The 16703-nt window shown below is 35.0% G+C and overlaps 1 protein-coding gene across 2 annotated transcripts in view; it reads right to left on the bottom strand.

Annotated features, from left to right (window-relative positions):
• Positions 1-12777: 12777 nt before the first annotated feature.
• The window catches only part of LOC131064572 (probable NADH dehydrogenase [ubiquinone] 1 alpha subcomplex subunit 12), a 108871-nt gene continuing 104945 nt past the window's right edge, over positions 12778-16703 (bottom strand). For both annotated transcript variants that reach the window (XM_057998755.2, XM_057998754.2), the window contains one exon: positions 12778-13319. In XM_057998755.2, the coding sequence (XP_057854738.2) occupies positions 13164-13319 (156 nt within the window). In that variant the 3' untranslated portion in view covers positions 12778-13163. The remainder of the gene's footprint in view (positions 13320-16703) is intronic.

Below are 16703 nucleotides of genomic sequence, written 5' to 3'. Positions count from 1 at the left end.
CTCAAGTGTGCATTGTTAGTGTAAATAGATTATTTATCTATCTAGTTAATTTATCACATTTTTTGTAAGTAGACCTATTCACACTTAGCTTAAGTCCAATTTTGGATTTTTTTACCTTTTTGTCCTACCTCATGTGAACTTAAGACATGCACTCACGCTTGTATCGTGTGAGCTAACATGTGTTACATATTTGGAAGAGTGGTTAATTGTCCAATCCTACCTTTCTACCTCCTCTTCTTTACATTTATATCTAGGGCTCTCGTTGTACCATTTTAAAACTCTCATTTTATTTTATACACATGCTTGATTGTGCTTATTTCATTTGTGAAGTTTATCCTAAATTCAACATTAGATCATAGCTCCTCTAATGTGATATCAGAACCATGATATGCAAGTTCCTACCCATATTTTTATGGATTTAGCAATCATCCCTATCAACTAAACATCGTGGAGCCAAATGGACATTATCATTGAGTCTAGAAAGCTCAAGAAATAAATAATAACCTTTCATTTTGTCAAAATCGATAACTTCGATTTTTTTAAAATAAATTCCATCCTATATACTCTATAGAGATCCTTAGTTGTCATAATTTTATATAAAATATTGAAAAAAAATCTAGTGGAGGGGCTTTGGCTCAACTGCCCTCTACCATCATAAGTAAAAAAATTTTAAAAATTATCACTTGGTGAATTTCAATTTTGCTAAGATTTCAGTTGTTTGGCTTACAAGATTTTCTTTTTTGTTGCAGACCAAACCTCCTCTAACCATGCCAACCAGAGGTGATTTAGATGTCACATAGGTTTTCACATGTTCCCAAGCAACATTCAACTCATCCACAGTTTAGTTTTGTGGTTAGTATTTTTTGGTTCGTGAAAATTTGAAGGCAATTCAAGGATTTCTACACCCTGAACAACTCCACTCCACGAAGTAGAACCCCTTTGTAGGTGGCTCCCATACAAGTGATTGTAGTACAGTCCGCAGGACGCCCCTCAAGGCTACCAAGGTTGTTTGTGTAGAATTTTGAACCTGGCCTATCCTCTCTAAACCAGCTAATTAGCAAACAATAATAGCAAAAAGAATCAATTGCAAAAAGAAATCACAATTCAGAATAAAAAATAAAGTGCCTTGTTTTTTGTAATTGCACACACCAATTTCTTTATTGAAGCTTAATTAAAAAATTACATAGAGGTTGTATATATAAATAATTTGCAGCCTAGAAGAATAAATAATAACTGCAGTTCTAAATATATTCCTAACATTGCATGGAAAGCTACTAAGGCTCTCAAACTAAAAAAAACAAACTAATTCCTAAATTAAGAATACAATAAGTGCATGCACAACATGCTTTATTTACTAAAAACAAATTCATGCAAAAAACAAAACTAAAAATAGTCCTAAGGATTAATGCATGTTGGAGTACATGCTTTATTTGCATGAATAAACAAAAAAACTATTAACTAAATTAATCTAGTTGCATGCTAGAGCAACATCAGTTATCAATGTACTCCCCCTTGATGTTGAGAGGGTTCACAATCTTATCTTGTAGTGCTATAAAATGAGCTTTCACAACCGCTTTGGTGAATATATCTGCTAGCTGATCCTGGGTATTGATGTGCTTCAATTTGACATCCTTCTTCTGCACCAAATCTCGTATGAAGTGATATTTCAAATCAAAATGCTTTGTTCTGTTGTGATGAATTGGATTCTTAGCTAACTTGATGGCACTCACATTGTCACAATAAATTACTGTAGGCTGAATTTGTTTTTCTCCAATTTCTTCCAAAACTTTTCTGAGCCAAAGAGCTTGTGTACCTGCTGAGGTAATTGCAACATACTCTGCTTCTGTAGATGAGAGGGCAACAATACTTTGTTTTTTTGAGCTCCAGGTAATTAAACCAGAACCAAAAGAAAAACATTTTCCAGATGTAGATTTACAGTCATCCATACTACCTCCCCAATCTGAATCACTAAAGCCTACAAGATTGAACTTTTCAGAAGAGTAGTAATGAATACCAAAACTTAAATTCCCTTTCACATACCTCAAAATCCTCTTGGTTGCCTTCATATGTATTTTAGATGGATTTGGCATATACCTTGAAACAAGTGAAACTGAATAGGCAATATCAGGCCTCATGTGGATTAGAAACATCAAGCTCCCCACAATACTTCTATAAGCTGTCTCATCAACTAAATCAGCACCATCATCTCAAGATAACAAAACTCCATGAGCACTTGGAGTGGAGGCAGGGTTACAATCAGTCATATTAAATTTCTTCAGCATATCTTGTGCATACTTTGTTTGACAAATGAAAATCTCATCCTTACTTTGATAAACCTCCATTCCTAGAAAATATTTCATCAAACCAAGATCTTTCATCTCAAATTCTTTCATCATAGCAGCTTTGAATTCATCTTTCATCTTAGAACTACTACCCATATACAAAAGATCATCAACATACAAACTTATGATGAGAATATCAGTACCTTCTTGTTTGTAGTTAAGGGTAGGATCACTCTTACTTCTCTAGAAGCCATTCTCCTGAAAGTATCCATCAATCCTGGCATACCACACTCTTGGTGCTTGCTTGAGGCCATACAAAGTCTTCTTCAACTTGTAGACATAATTATCTTTTCCTTCCACTTCAAAACCTTGTAGCTACTCCACATATACTTCCTCTTCTAAGTACCCATTCAAGAAGGCACTTTTTACGTCCATATGATGTATGCTCCACTTCTTCTGAGCTACTAATGAAATCAACATTCTTATGGTCTCTTGTCTTTCTATTGGTGCAAATGTCTCTTCATAATCAATTCCATACTTTTGTGTGAAGCCTTTAGCAACTAATCTTGCTTTGTGTCTTTCAACACTCCCATCACTATTAAACTTGGTCTTGTAGGCCCATTTGGTGCCAATCCTTTTTTTGTCATGTGGAAGTTCTGTTAACTCCCAAGTGTCATTCCTGTGAATGGAATCCATCTCTTCTTCCATGGCTTTCACCCAAACCTCATTAGTACATGCATCTTCAAAACATGATGGTTCAAAATCAGCCTTGGCTAATAAAGCAAAATTCACTGTCTCACCTATTGGGTTTTCTTCATGTACTTGATTTCCACTCCTCTGGTAGATATCACTCAATTTCCTTACCTTCCTTGTAGAGCTTCGAGAAGAAGCTAGACTTGAACTTGGTACTAAAGAACTTGATGAAGGGTTGCTTGGTGGAGTTAAACCACTGGATACAGAAGCATTAGTTGGTTGCTCATGATCAATATCAACAATTATATCATCATTCAAAACAGATTTTGGCTTCTCAACGTGGTCTTTTTGATGACCATAAAGTCCCCCTTCATCAAATATCACATCTCTTGAGACAATAAGCTTGTTAGTGAGGGGATTATACAATCTATAAGCCTTGTTTTTCTCACTATACCCAATAAAAATACATGACTCACTCTTTGCATCTAACTTCTTTCTATTCTGATCAGGCACATGCACATAAGCCAAACAACCAAAAACTTTGAAATGATTAACATTAGGCCTTTTTCCATACCAAGCTTCATAAGGAGTCATATTTTCTAATGCACTGGTGGGGCTATGGTTAAGGATGTACACAGTTGTAGCAACTGCACCTCCCCAATAAGAATTGCTCAATCCCTTGGTTTGTAACATGCACCTTGCCATTTCAACCACAGTACGATTCTTCCTTTCAGCTACTCCATTCTGTTGAGGTGTGTATGCAGTAGTAAGTTGCCTCTTGATGCCATTAAAATCACAATAACTTTGGAAAGCCTTTGAGCAAAACTCTCCTCCATGATCAGTCCTTAAACATTTGATCTTACACCCTTTCTCAATTTCCACAAGGGCTTTAAACTTCTTGAATGTATCCAAGGCTTCATCTTTGGCCTTCAAAAAATATACCCAACAATTTCATCAGTAATCATCAATAAAAGTGATGAAATATGATGACTTACCCAAACTCTTAGTCTGCATAGGACCACATATATCTGAATGAACAAGCTGAAGTGGGTGATGAGCCCTCCATGCATTGCCCTTTGGAAACTTTTCTCTTGCATGCTTTCCTTTAGCACAACCTTCACAAACCTCCTTGTGTTCCTCAACCGTGGGCAAACCAGAAACTAATGCATTTGAGGTTAGAAACTTCAACCTATGAAAATTTAAATGCCCATACCTGAGATGCCATAACCAACTTGAATCCTCATAAGCCATATTTGCCAAACTGTTGTTATGTTCACCAAACCTCAAGGGGAACATCCTATTTCTTGTCATAGGAACAATAGTGATCACCCTATTATCCTTATTCTTATCATAGATAGTACAAGTCTTATTCTCAAAGACTACTTTATAATTTTTCTCACATAGCTGCCCAACACTTAACAAATTGTGCTTCAATTGTGGAGTATAATAAATATCATGAATACTCTTTATACCTTCTTTTGTTTGGACTTCCATAGCTCCTTTGGTAGCAACCTCCAATGATATATCATCACCAAGCTGGATCTTGGATTTGAAACTTCCATCCTTTGTTGAGAACAACTTCTCATTCCCTGTCATATGGTTAGAGCATCCAGAATCTAGGTATGAAACATCTTTACTAGTATGTTCACCCTTTGCATAAGATAAAAATAAGTGATCAGGAGGATTCTCACTACTTTCTTGAGCATAGTTAGCACTTTTACCTTCTTTCAATCTGCATTCTCTTTCAAAGTGGCCATACCTATTACAATGGTAACATTGAACATTTCTCTCATCAAATCTGCCTCTACGTCTTCCTCTGAAACCACCACTTCCTCTTGAGCCACCTCTTCCTCTACCTCTTGAAGAATTTTGGCTTTGCCCTTTACCTTGGCCTTGATTGATTTTGGCACTACTGCTGCTTGCATCTTCATTTTTTGTGATTAGCAATTTAGAGGAAAACGCTTTCTCTACACCTTCTAAAGAATCTTTCAATCTTTCTTCATGAGACATCAGGATCCAACCAGTTGATCAAACTATAGTTTTGTCAAATCCTTGCTTTGTTCTATGATTATTGCTACATGATTCCATCTGGGTGTCAAAGATCTCAACACCTTTTTTTATCAAAACTTCATTGCTTACAATTTCCCCAAGTGTAGCCATTTTATTGACCACATCTTTGACTCTGACACAATAATCACTTATACTTTCGGCTTCTTGCATCTTCAAATTCTCAAACTCTCGCTTCAATGTATGAAGCTTGACCACTTTAACTTGATCACTACCCTGGTAAGCTTCTTGTAGAGTCTTCCAGGCATCTTTGGCAGTTGTTGCTCCTGATATTCTTGGAAATAAGCTCTTATCAAGAGCTATCTGAATGTGAAACAAAGCTTGAGCATTCTTTTTCCTTGCTTCCTTTCTAGCTATTTTGTCATTGGATGTAAGGGCATTCCAATCAGCTGGCTCTTCATAACCTGATTCAATAATCTCCCACAAATCTTTTCCAATCAAAAAGGTCAGCATCTTAATGCACCAATAATCATAATCATTCCCATCAAATTCTGGAACGGGCATATGGTTAGAATTCGACATGATTAATTTTCGCGAAATTCCAACAATAAAACTTTAACCCAAAACAATTTTACCTGCTCTGATACCACTTGTAGAATTTTGAACCTGGCCTATCCTCTCTAAACCAGCTGATTAGCAAACAATAATAGCAAAAAAAATCAATTGCAAAAATAAATCACAATTCATAATAAAAAACAAAGTGCCTTGTTTTTTGTAATTGCACACACCAATTTCTTTATTGAAGCTTAATTAAAAAATTACATAGAGGCTGTATATATAAAGAATTTGCAGCCTAGAAGAATAAATAATAACCGCAGTTCTAAATATATTCCTAGCATTGCATGGAAAGCTACTATGGCTCTCAAACTAAAAAAAACAAACTACTTCCTAAATTAAGAATATAATAAGTGCATGCACAGCATGCTTTATTTACTAAAAACAAATTCATGCAAAAAACAAAACTAAAAATAGTCCTAAAGATTAATGCATGTTGGAGTACATGCTTTATTTGCATGAATAAACAAAAAAAACTATTAACTAAATTAATCTAGCTGCATGCTAGAGCAGCATCAGTTATCAACAGTTTGGAGGTGGCATTCATCACCATCGTTGTTAGGATTTAGCTCCAATCCTCCATTGAACCTCCTGGCACATGGATACGGCCTCTTCTAACCCAACCTCTTCAAACACATCTATAGACGACTCTCTCACAAGAGGCACCCTTCAACTACACAAATTTATGACAATTATTCACAGTTTCACAATATACATAGGTAAAGAATCTTTAAGCTTACTCAAGCTCGATATTTTCTTATGTTTGAATTTTTGATACGATAAGAAAATGATATCTTATCGAAGTTGCAAGGGTTCAAGTTTTTTAGGCCAAAAGCATGTGAGGAGTCTGGATCATGAGTCATAAGCTGATATAAAGTCGAAAGCTAAAATGCTAATAGTTCTCAAGAATTAACTCACACCAAGAACTATCCGAAGTACAAAACAGGAAGATGAAAAATAACCAAAGAAGAGTAGGCAGATAAAGTGTAAGGCATGTCAGAACATATAATACAACTACACAAATATACTGAAAGTTCTATCTTTAGCAATCTTGTTTGAAAAGAAGAAGATGGCACAAATGAAAAGTTACCTGATCAAAATTTATTATAAAAGAACCAAAATCAACAAAGAGTTAAAAAAAGAAGAAGTAACTAATGGGGTTGTATATTGTTTTGTATGTTTTGGGCAGCTTCAGTTTCAAATCGTGAGTCCCATAGATTACCTGGTCTCGTGGAGATCAAAAAATACTTTCTTTCATTCATTAGGTTTTGGTAATGAGTAATTGATGAATTCAATTTATGTGGAAATATGTACAGAATGGAAGACATGAATGACAATGAGATGATCATGTCCTTATGTTTATTATGTTAATTGTTCAAACTACTAACCATTAATTGTAGATACTAACATTAACAATTTTTGTAACCATTACAATTGACATTTATTACTGCTAATGGTTTTATTAAAATATTATTAAAGGGATCTTTTTTTCATTTGTCAATATCTTTTCATTCAAAATACATATCTTAACAAACTTGCAGCCAATAGAAAGCTAATTTTCAATCACCAACATACTGGTAAAATTAATTGCTAATCTGTGAGCTATAAATGGATGATTTTGGCATCCAATCTTAAAACAACTTTTAATATTTTATTCCGTTTCTCTAAATCGATCTAATTCCAATTCTAAACAAATCAAGGGGGTTATGTTGAGACATGGACCAGCTAGGAATCAAACCTAGGACCTTCCATATGTTGTTGGAGTGCTCTACCACTGAGCTACTGGCCCCTCTTGGACCAGTCCATCGTTGGTCCGGGTGTGGCTTATTTCCAACACCAACACCCCCCCTTAAGCCACACCTCTCGTGTGCTTGGGGCTCCTAGCCTGAACCTGGCTCTGATACCATGTTTAGACATGGGCCAGCTAGGACTCGAACCTAGGAACTTCCATACGTTGAGTGCTCTACCATTGAGCTATTGGCCCCTCTTGGACTAGTCCTTCATCGGTCCAAGTGTGGCTTATTTCCAACACCAACAATCTTGTGTATTTCTCGATTTTACAACCATGGACCTAATCTTAACTCCATTTTATTTATATGGATAGAAATGCAGAACAAAGATACATCTCAAGAAATTAAGATTATATAAAATCACAATGGATTTTAAACATGAAATCAACATTATATAAAATCGCAATGGATTTAAAACATGAATTAATAACTGCTACTGAAAAGCACTAATGGTATAATCAAAGTGATGAAACATATGGCATATTCTTATGTTCATTTCTCCCAACCTACTCATTCAATTTGAATCCAACACAACTCCTAATAATGATTGGATAACATTCAAGAATTTGTTTGACAAACAAGATGTAATGAGAGGGAATCAATTAAAGAATGAACTAAATCAACATGATTTCAACACAATATAAAATGTCTTTAATGGATTGAATTTAATAACATTACAACTCAAAACAATATAAAAATTGAAAAGCAAGATGAACAATAGGCCTTAAGTGTCTTATCAAAGCTAGGTCCTTGTTATTCAACGTTTGTTTCTACTTTTCATGCAACTAAAAGTGCACTTGGTACAAAATTCACTATGTCATCACTGGCATATTTTGATGTATGTCTTCCAAAAGAGCAAGACAAATTTAATGAAATGGGTACATTGATATGTTCTAAACCACAAGCTCTTATTGCAACAAAACAAAATGCTTCAAAATCTAAGGCGAAGAAACCAAACAAGGATCAAAGTAAGAGACCAAAATAAAAGATTCCAACTAATTCATCTCCCTTCACAAAAGGAAAAAATATAAGGAGAGGCCTACATGTTGCTATTGTAACAAAACAAAAAAGAAGGAAAGAAAAATACAATTGTTTCCTTGACTAAATCTAATGCGGAAGCATCCAGTGGTACAAGGGTAATCTTGCATCATCTAAAAATATTGTATTTTCCTTTTCTTTTGTAGCTTTCTTTAGTTGTTTTGAATCCCATAATGACACATACAAGGTGTAGGACAATCAAAATCTAAAAAATTGAAAACTATTCACCTACTATTTTTAGTAAGTTTGCCTAATTGGGTCGTATGGACATGAAAAATGACCTGGAAGAGTGAAATTGAAAAATAAAATGATTCGTGAAAGAATCATCTCAATATCTTGAACCATTTGGAAGATATTAAAGTTCCCATCTCGAGAAATTTCTCCAATGAAGTTTCAAACTCAAAAACCAAGAACTTAGAAGCCCCAAAAAGGTTTGAAATCCAGACAAAAAGATCTTTAGATTATTTTGCATTGTATATATCTTCATGATCTTTCCAATGATATGTTATAGTAGTAAATTGGATGCTTGAGTCAAAATTTATGCCTCTCAAAAGTTATACTACCAAAGCTTAAGTGTCAATGAAAATCCACCTGGGCAAGAAAATTAACTGTTGGGTTGTTGGATGACAAAAAGAAGAAAAGTTGGGATGACTATTTGATAGGCATATTAGAATTTTTAGTGAATATTATTTTATAAAGTCGTCAAGCACTTTTAATGATAGTCATATCAACATTATTGTCACTACATCTCCATCTTTGGATCCTATTCTATATCAGCCTTCATAGGAAGCAATTTTGTTGCTTTCAAAGTTTTCATCATCATCTTTTCATTTTGTGCTTAATTCAAAGACTTGTATGCTTCTCACATGGGAAGATTCGGTACATGTATTTGTAGTTATGTTTCTTCCATGGAGGAGATATGTTGTTTGACATTTAGGGATCATATTTTGTATTCTTCTTTGAAAATCACTTAGCAAGACAAGATTTATCATCTTAATGGGAGCTTCATATTCTATTTTTTCTCGTCTAGGGGTGGGGAGGATTCTTATTTGTGATAGAAGTAGTTATTGGAAGGTCATTATGGGTTCTATCTTTTTTCTTCTTGACCAATACATTCTCCATGTATCACTTATCTTTAGGAGATGGTTTTATATCTTATGTGTTTTCTCCTTTACATCATTTATGAGAAAATTCTTCATGCATGGGTAGCTAACATGACCTAGTAATTAGACCCATCATCATTTTATATATTCTCCTTAAGTTTCATTTAAGGGGGGTGTTAGTGTAAATAATTTTTTTAACTATCTATCTAGTTTATCAACTTTTCTAAATAGACCTACTCACTTAGCTTAAGTCCAACTTTGGGCTTTTAACCTTTTTGTCCTATCTTATGTGGACTTGACACAAGCACTCACTTACATTATATGAGCTAGCATGTGTTGCACATCTAGAGGGGTGATTAGACGTTTAGTCCTAGCTTCCTACCTGTCCTTCCTTTCCTTTATATGTAAGGCTTTTGTTGTACCTTTTAAAAACTCTCATTCTATTTGATAGACACTCATTCTATTTGATAGACATACTTTGTGATTATTTCATTTGTGAAATTTAATCTTGAATTTTGGATTCAAATCTTGGTTACTCCAACGTACATTAGGTGTAGCTTTTTATAATTATTGTCATTTTACATTTAAGTTGATGTACAAACCTATTAAGGATGTATCTAAGATTATCCTCTCAGATATAAGCTAAGTCTAAAGTGCAAGAGAGACCACCCATTCTTGTCATTAGGCTTTAACCATCTACAACATATTGATGAATCCCTTTTTAACCCTCTCGACAATATATCCTTAGCTTTGAAGCTGTAAATTTTGAGATTATGGATCTATGGTTTTGGGAACTAACAAATGGTGTCATCAATAGGAACATTTCTATGCATTTTTGCTTGCTATTCCCCTAAAGGCTAGATTTCCAAGAATCTCTCAACTTTGCCACCAAGTCTCAATTGTCAAGTCTTCCCCTTGCCCTAGTCCTCAAAGGCTTCCTCCCTCTTCACTACCAATCCCTACTCATCTAAACATAGTCCCCACTCTCTTATGTCTTTATTATAGTTCTATCCCCAAGCCTACAACCCAATTTTCCATTAGTCCCTCTCCTTGCTTCTCTCAATTCCTTGTTTACTCCCACCAAATTCTTATCAAGCAACTCCCTCTATTTCTTCCTATCAAATCTACAAACTTTCACTAAGATCTAGTTCCAAAGTCTCTCTTTGATATGAAAACCCATTGAATGACCTACTATGCCTTTATAACCATCAGTAAGCTATTTCACCTACCTCCAAATCTCGCCCACCACTTTATTGATGTCAGATTTGACCCTACAACAAATTCATCCCTTTCTACTTGAAATACATTTATTTAAACTATTGGTATGAAAACTAGAAAGGCAATCATGCTACTATTAATGTGGTCATTGGTCTTTGAATCGCCCATATAGACCTATAATTGATCTATGTCACCCATTTGAAAGTTTCATGAACTTAGACAACACCTACATGCAACATGTGTGGGTTCCATTTCCTCACAAAGTCTCTGTGAGCTATTAAACACCTAGAATGTGGAAGTTATAAATTCCAATTCATTTTGCATCAAAAGGGGTTGGTTAAGACAATTTTCTAGGGTAGGAAGGTCTACAATCAATTATAGGGTATCAAATACTACACATTTAAGTTGCAAATGAAAGAATGCATCTAGCAAATAATAGAAATGGTCTATAAATAAACATCTTCTAGGAATAGTATGTCATCATTGTTTGTATTGATTCAAGGGACTATTGCGATTGCAATTACGTGATAACTCTTTACCACATTTGCGAACACAAATATAATGATGGTTTGATGTATGTGTGACAATACTAATGCATTACAAAATGCTTTATAATGATCATTCCCATGTTCAATGAGGGTCATTGTAGTTCTAATTATGGATTATTAATTATGTCTATTTTATGAAATATAATCCATAGTTTGTATATAAAAATGCAATCTAAATTTGTCGACAAAATGTAAGATTTACCCCCTTCCTCTTTGAAATCAGTTGGTTAGAATATGAATGATATTCATGATCTAATATTATAAACTAGATAACTATATTAATCAAACCCCAAACTATTAAATTTGCAAATAATCATGTCTATTATGTTTGCACCTTGCCCCTTGCCACTGTGTATGAATTAGTAAAACATAATTAGTAAATATAACAATGTCATAATATATAGGGTGCAAATGCAAGTAGTTATCAACTATATAAAAAGTTAATGCAATTAGCAACTATATAAAAAGTTAATGCAATTAGCTTGTCTTTGACCAAATAACAATAATTGGAGTTAAGTGTAGTTGTTTATTGTTATAATTATGTTACGTTTTAATTGATGTACAACTTATTAAAGATGCCTTTGGAAATACCCTGTTAAATTTAAGATGAGCCCAAACTGCACCACCCACTCTCGCCATTAGCTTTTAATCTCTACAATATGTCTTAATTATGGCAATTTTTGTCATGCATTAAGACGCCACACTCCAAATTCTTGTCAAAACGTGATGGGAGCGAATTTGTGTTAACACTTCCATTAAACTAAGTCCCAACGCTTAATGCCAAATGGTGCTCATCGTGGAAATTTTGAAATCCAAAATGGATCAAAAATTCATTCACAAGACAGTACAAAACGTAAGGCCATTTATACCAATTTGTATTATGTACTCTACTCCAAGGGAGAGTTTAGGTTAAGATATATTACTCATGTTTCACATCATTTTGCTCTTTGTTCTTGTATATCATGTTACCAAATACCTCCTTTCCATTCATTACACTCCAGTTCTGAAATTATCTTAGTTCTATCACTTATCGCCTTAACAATTTCCGTTTATCACCTTAAGTTTGCAAGATCAAGAGTCAACTTTCCTAATACAGTACTTTATGGTTCATATTTAGTAGTTGTATGTCCTGTACGTTTTCAAGATTAAGAGTCAACTTTCCTGATACAGTATTTTATGGTTCATATTTAGTTGTTGTATGTTCTGTTAGACTAAACTGTACACGGAATTTTGACAACAAAATGCCAGTTATCACATAAATCTCTTAAAACTTAATTTATACTTCTTGAAATGTTGAAATAGCCTATAATGTAAATATGCCTATTTAAAAATGCCTTGAAGCCATTATGCCTTTTCTCTAGGGTAAAGCTTAAAGAGCCAGCACATTTTTGTTATTTGTTTCACCCAAAGCCCCAAATAGTAAATATGGCAGCTGTTTACTGCCCAGCTTTATAAAAAATTCTCAACCTAAAGTATGCAGAGGTTCTATAGAATCAATTTATAAGATTCCTTGATTTATATCAATTAAATTTACTGTTCCAAGAACCATATCTCGGCCTTTGTGTAGCAACATACCATAAGGGAGAAAAGAACCGACATCCCAAAACTAATAAGACTACATTATTCTAATGACTGTAGGGGAGTTAAGTATTATAAAACAATAAAAGACGTTTCATTTATGCATCAAGAAAATTCAAGATTGCAAAAGCCCACTGTAAAATTACATTACTAAAATAATGATCACTCCGTTTGATGCATTCATTACTAGTAAGACACTAAGAAAAAGTGTGAATTATCAATTTGTTACGATCGTGCTCAACCCAGGTTCAGTCCACAATTCAGTTGGTCACCCCGAGTAGAATTTACTCTTCACGCTTTGGTAGGCTGCCATGGTTCATAGCGTGTCCAGTCTCTCTGGCTGGGGTTTAACATGTGGCCCTTTGAGTGGTAAGTAAATTCATCTCCTTCCCCAGATAAATTTGGCCGGTGCTCCTCTCCATATCTTTTGGGCTTGAACATTTGCAGCTATGTCATGAAAAACAACAACATGGGTCAGCCTACAAGGAAATTCTATTTTCTGATAATGACAACTTTATTTCATTATAGATATAAGTACACAAATAAACATGAACTTGACTGTTGTTCATAATGCAATAAAGAGATAAAAAGACCAGTAATAGAAACTATATATAAGAACACCATTTTTGGTAAACAATATTTTTGTGATCCAAAACTATCCCTTCGTGTACAACTAAGGCACACTAATTTGAAATACAATTTGATCATCATTTTCCTTACATGCTGCAGGTTGTAAAGCAGATGTAGGCATTAAGCTACAGTTTGACAGTTAAAAATATCAGCTAGTCATGTCTTATCTGGTTCAAATGCTGCACCGCAGTGATACCGAAATTGACAAATCTGTCTTGTTTAAACACACAATCAGAAACAAAGTACAGCACCTAGAGTCGATGCCTACCTCCTGTTTTGAATGAAGCCTATTTTTTGAGGACACGATTTACTCTATTTAAAATTTTAAACCTTCTAAAAGATTTAAATAGTTGTTCAACTTATAGAATATTATTTTAATATTTTTGAGCAGTATCTCATTCTTTCTTTTCAAGCTTTTTATGTTGTTATGTCACACTCTTAAGTTCTCTCAAATGGAGATGATTGGCAAAAAACTACAAAACCAAAAAAACTTCATCAAGCATTTCCACTTGAGTAAAGGGAAACTACCAAATTATTTTTTTTAATAAAATTTATAAAACCATTCATGGAGACTTTTAAATTAGATATTAAACAGAGACGGGCATTGCAAAATTACACCACATACTCATTATATTGCGCACAACCACACCCCGTCTATATGTATGCAACCACAAACAAGACTAGCATACAGGATTGAACAAACTCTATTAGAGACATCAAATGTAATCGAAAGTTGAAACTTGCCAAACATATATTCAAGAAATTTCCCAGCTATGAGACATCCTAATGGTTTTGCCATATGAAACAATCTGTCCACATACTACTGAAGAGATCATTACTACCCGAGTCATTTTCTTATATTTCAACTACCTGATCAAATTATTCCCACTATCATAGAAAATGGTAAACAACATCGAAGCATATCACTGTTAGAATCATTTCTTTGATAGATCATTGTTAGTAAAAACAGACAATTTTGTAGGGACACTAAGATATTTGCACTAAGATATTTGTCAAGATGACTCATAATTTAGCTTTTTGCTTCATTTATTTATTGGTACTCCAAGAGCAGTTTGTGTCTTCAGTCTATCGGCACCTAGATAGACAATCTTCCTGAACTAAGATAATTCCATAGATGCCCCTACTGATCTCCTTCCCATGAAGATTGAGATGAATAGACATCCCAGAGAGGACATACATCAGCACCATATTTAAGATTCTAGGGCATCTCTCCTGCAGCATTTTTGGCCCAAGATGGCTTCCTGTATTGAATAATTATCATGGATTGCTGATATTCAGTTCTGAATTTAAAATATTGATTGGCATTGACTATAACCCCCAGCCTTCCAAGCTAAAAATGAAGGTTCCATTCCCAACACCATCATCCTCCTAGCTATCTCAACCATAGTTTGCAGACTCATGGGACTCATCTAGACTCGCGAGTCTGTTGGCGGGTCGAATCGACTCGTCAAGGACTCGCGAGCTAAGTCCTAGCACAAGACTTGCGAGTCTGTGCCAAGGACTTGAGCAAGTCTACAATCGGGACTCGCGAGTCCGACAAGAAGACTCGCAGTTAAACACGCCCAGCCAAATTTTTAAAGTGTTTTTTTTTCACTCATTTGGCATTTGTATTTGCTCAAAAAAGGCCTGTACAGTTTGAATTAGGAGAGGAAACAAGATCAAAACAGCAAAAGAGATCTAGGTAAGGATTTTTCTTCTCTTTTTTTTCTCATTTCCATGTTTTGAAAATCAAAACAATCTTGAAAAACAAGGGGATATGCTGCCAAAAATATTTCTATTTCCCTTCCTAACTTATTTCCTTTTTTTTTCTTGTTTTCAAATACTATTTTTTTCAAATGATTCATTATCTTTTTTTTGTTATTTTTCCAAAAAAAACCCTGCTAAATTTTTTATTTTTTCATGTTAAAACAGCAATGGCAAGTTCAACTCCAACTCCAAGGGCAACCCCGAAGCCAAGGAGACAAAAGACAAAGCATGGAAGTACAGGATACTGGGAAACAAACAGGGGGAGGTCACTTGCACCGAATGTAGCAGATGGATGACTGGTGGAATCAATGGATTAAAATACCACCTTGCACAAATACCTGGACAAGGTGTAGATATATGTGACAAAACACTGGAGACTATTAGAGAGATGAAGGCCCTTCTAGCTGAGTATGATATGCAAAAGGAAGAAAGGCAAAAAAACGAAAGAAGCCATAGCAGCAGCAATGAATCCCACATTGTCCACTTCGCGTCCCCTTGGTTGCACTCGCGAAAGCTCAAATTTACGTCAACCGCCTTCATCTTTTGGTGACAATGAGGGTGAGGCTAGTGAGACTCCTCTTAGATTAGACCCTAATTACTTTGTTCCACGCAATATTCCAGGAGCACAACCTTCACTTGAAGGTACAAGGTGGAATAGAGAGAAGCATGAGCAAGCAAGGATAGCAGCAACAAACTTTTGGTATTACAATAATTTACCTTTCAATGCGACAAACGATGCGTATTGGGAAGGTTTGGTTAATGCATTTACAATTGCAAGTAAGGGGTTTAATGCACCAACAGGTAGAGACGTCAACAGGCCATTGCTAGAGCAAACCGTCAAAAAATACACAAGTTGTGGTTGATGACCAAGAAAGATATTAGAGGAGAAAAGGATGCAACATTTTATCAGATGGATGGACAGATGAACGGAATAGGACTCTCATCAACTTCTTGGTGGCTTCAAATGGTGCAATAGTATTCCTGAAGTCTATTGATGCCTCAAATGAAATAAAAAATGCAGAAACTGTGTAATCTAATGGATGGGGGGATCCAAGAAGTTGGAGTTGAGAATGTTGTTCAAATTATCACAGACAATGCAACTGCATATGTAGCTACAGGTAGAATGCTTATGGAGAGGCATCCTACCATGGAATCCTTGTGCTGCACATTGCTTGGACTTGTTGTTAGAGGACATTGGGAGAGGTGGATGAAGATGCAAAAAATGCCACCAAATTCATCTATAAGCATACTTGGGTCCTTGCTTTGATGAGAAAACACACAAATGGCAAGGACTTTGTGCGACCTAGAGTAACACAATTTGCTAACCACTTCTTCACTTTGCAGAGCATTCTTGGGGCCATTCCTCATCTTAAGCAAATGTTTGTGTTTGATGATTGGTTGGAATCTGCATACTCCAAAAGAGCTGAAGCGGAG

This window comes from Cryptomeria japonica, chromosome 8 (genome assembly GCF_030272615.1).
Source record: "Cryptomeria japonica chromosome 8, Sugi_1.0, whole genome shotgun sequence".
Lineage (NCBI taxonomy): Eukaryota > Viridiplantae > Streptophyta > Pinopsida > Cupressales > Cupressaceae > Cryptomeria > Cryptomeria japonica.
This window is presented reverse-complemented; position numbering and strand designations above follow the sequence as displayed.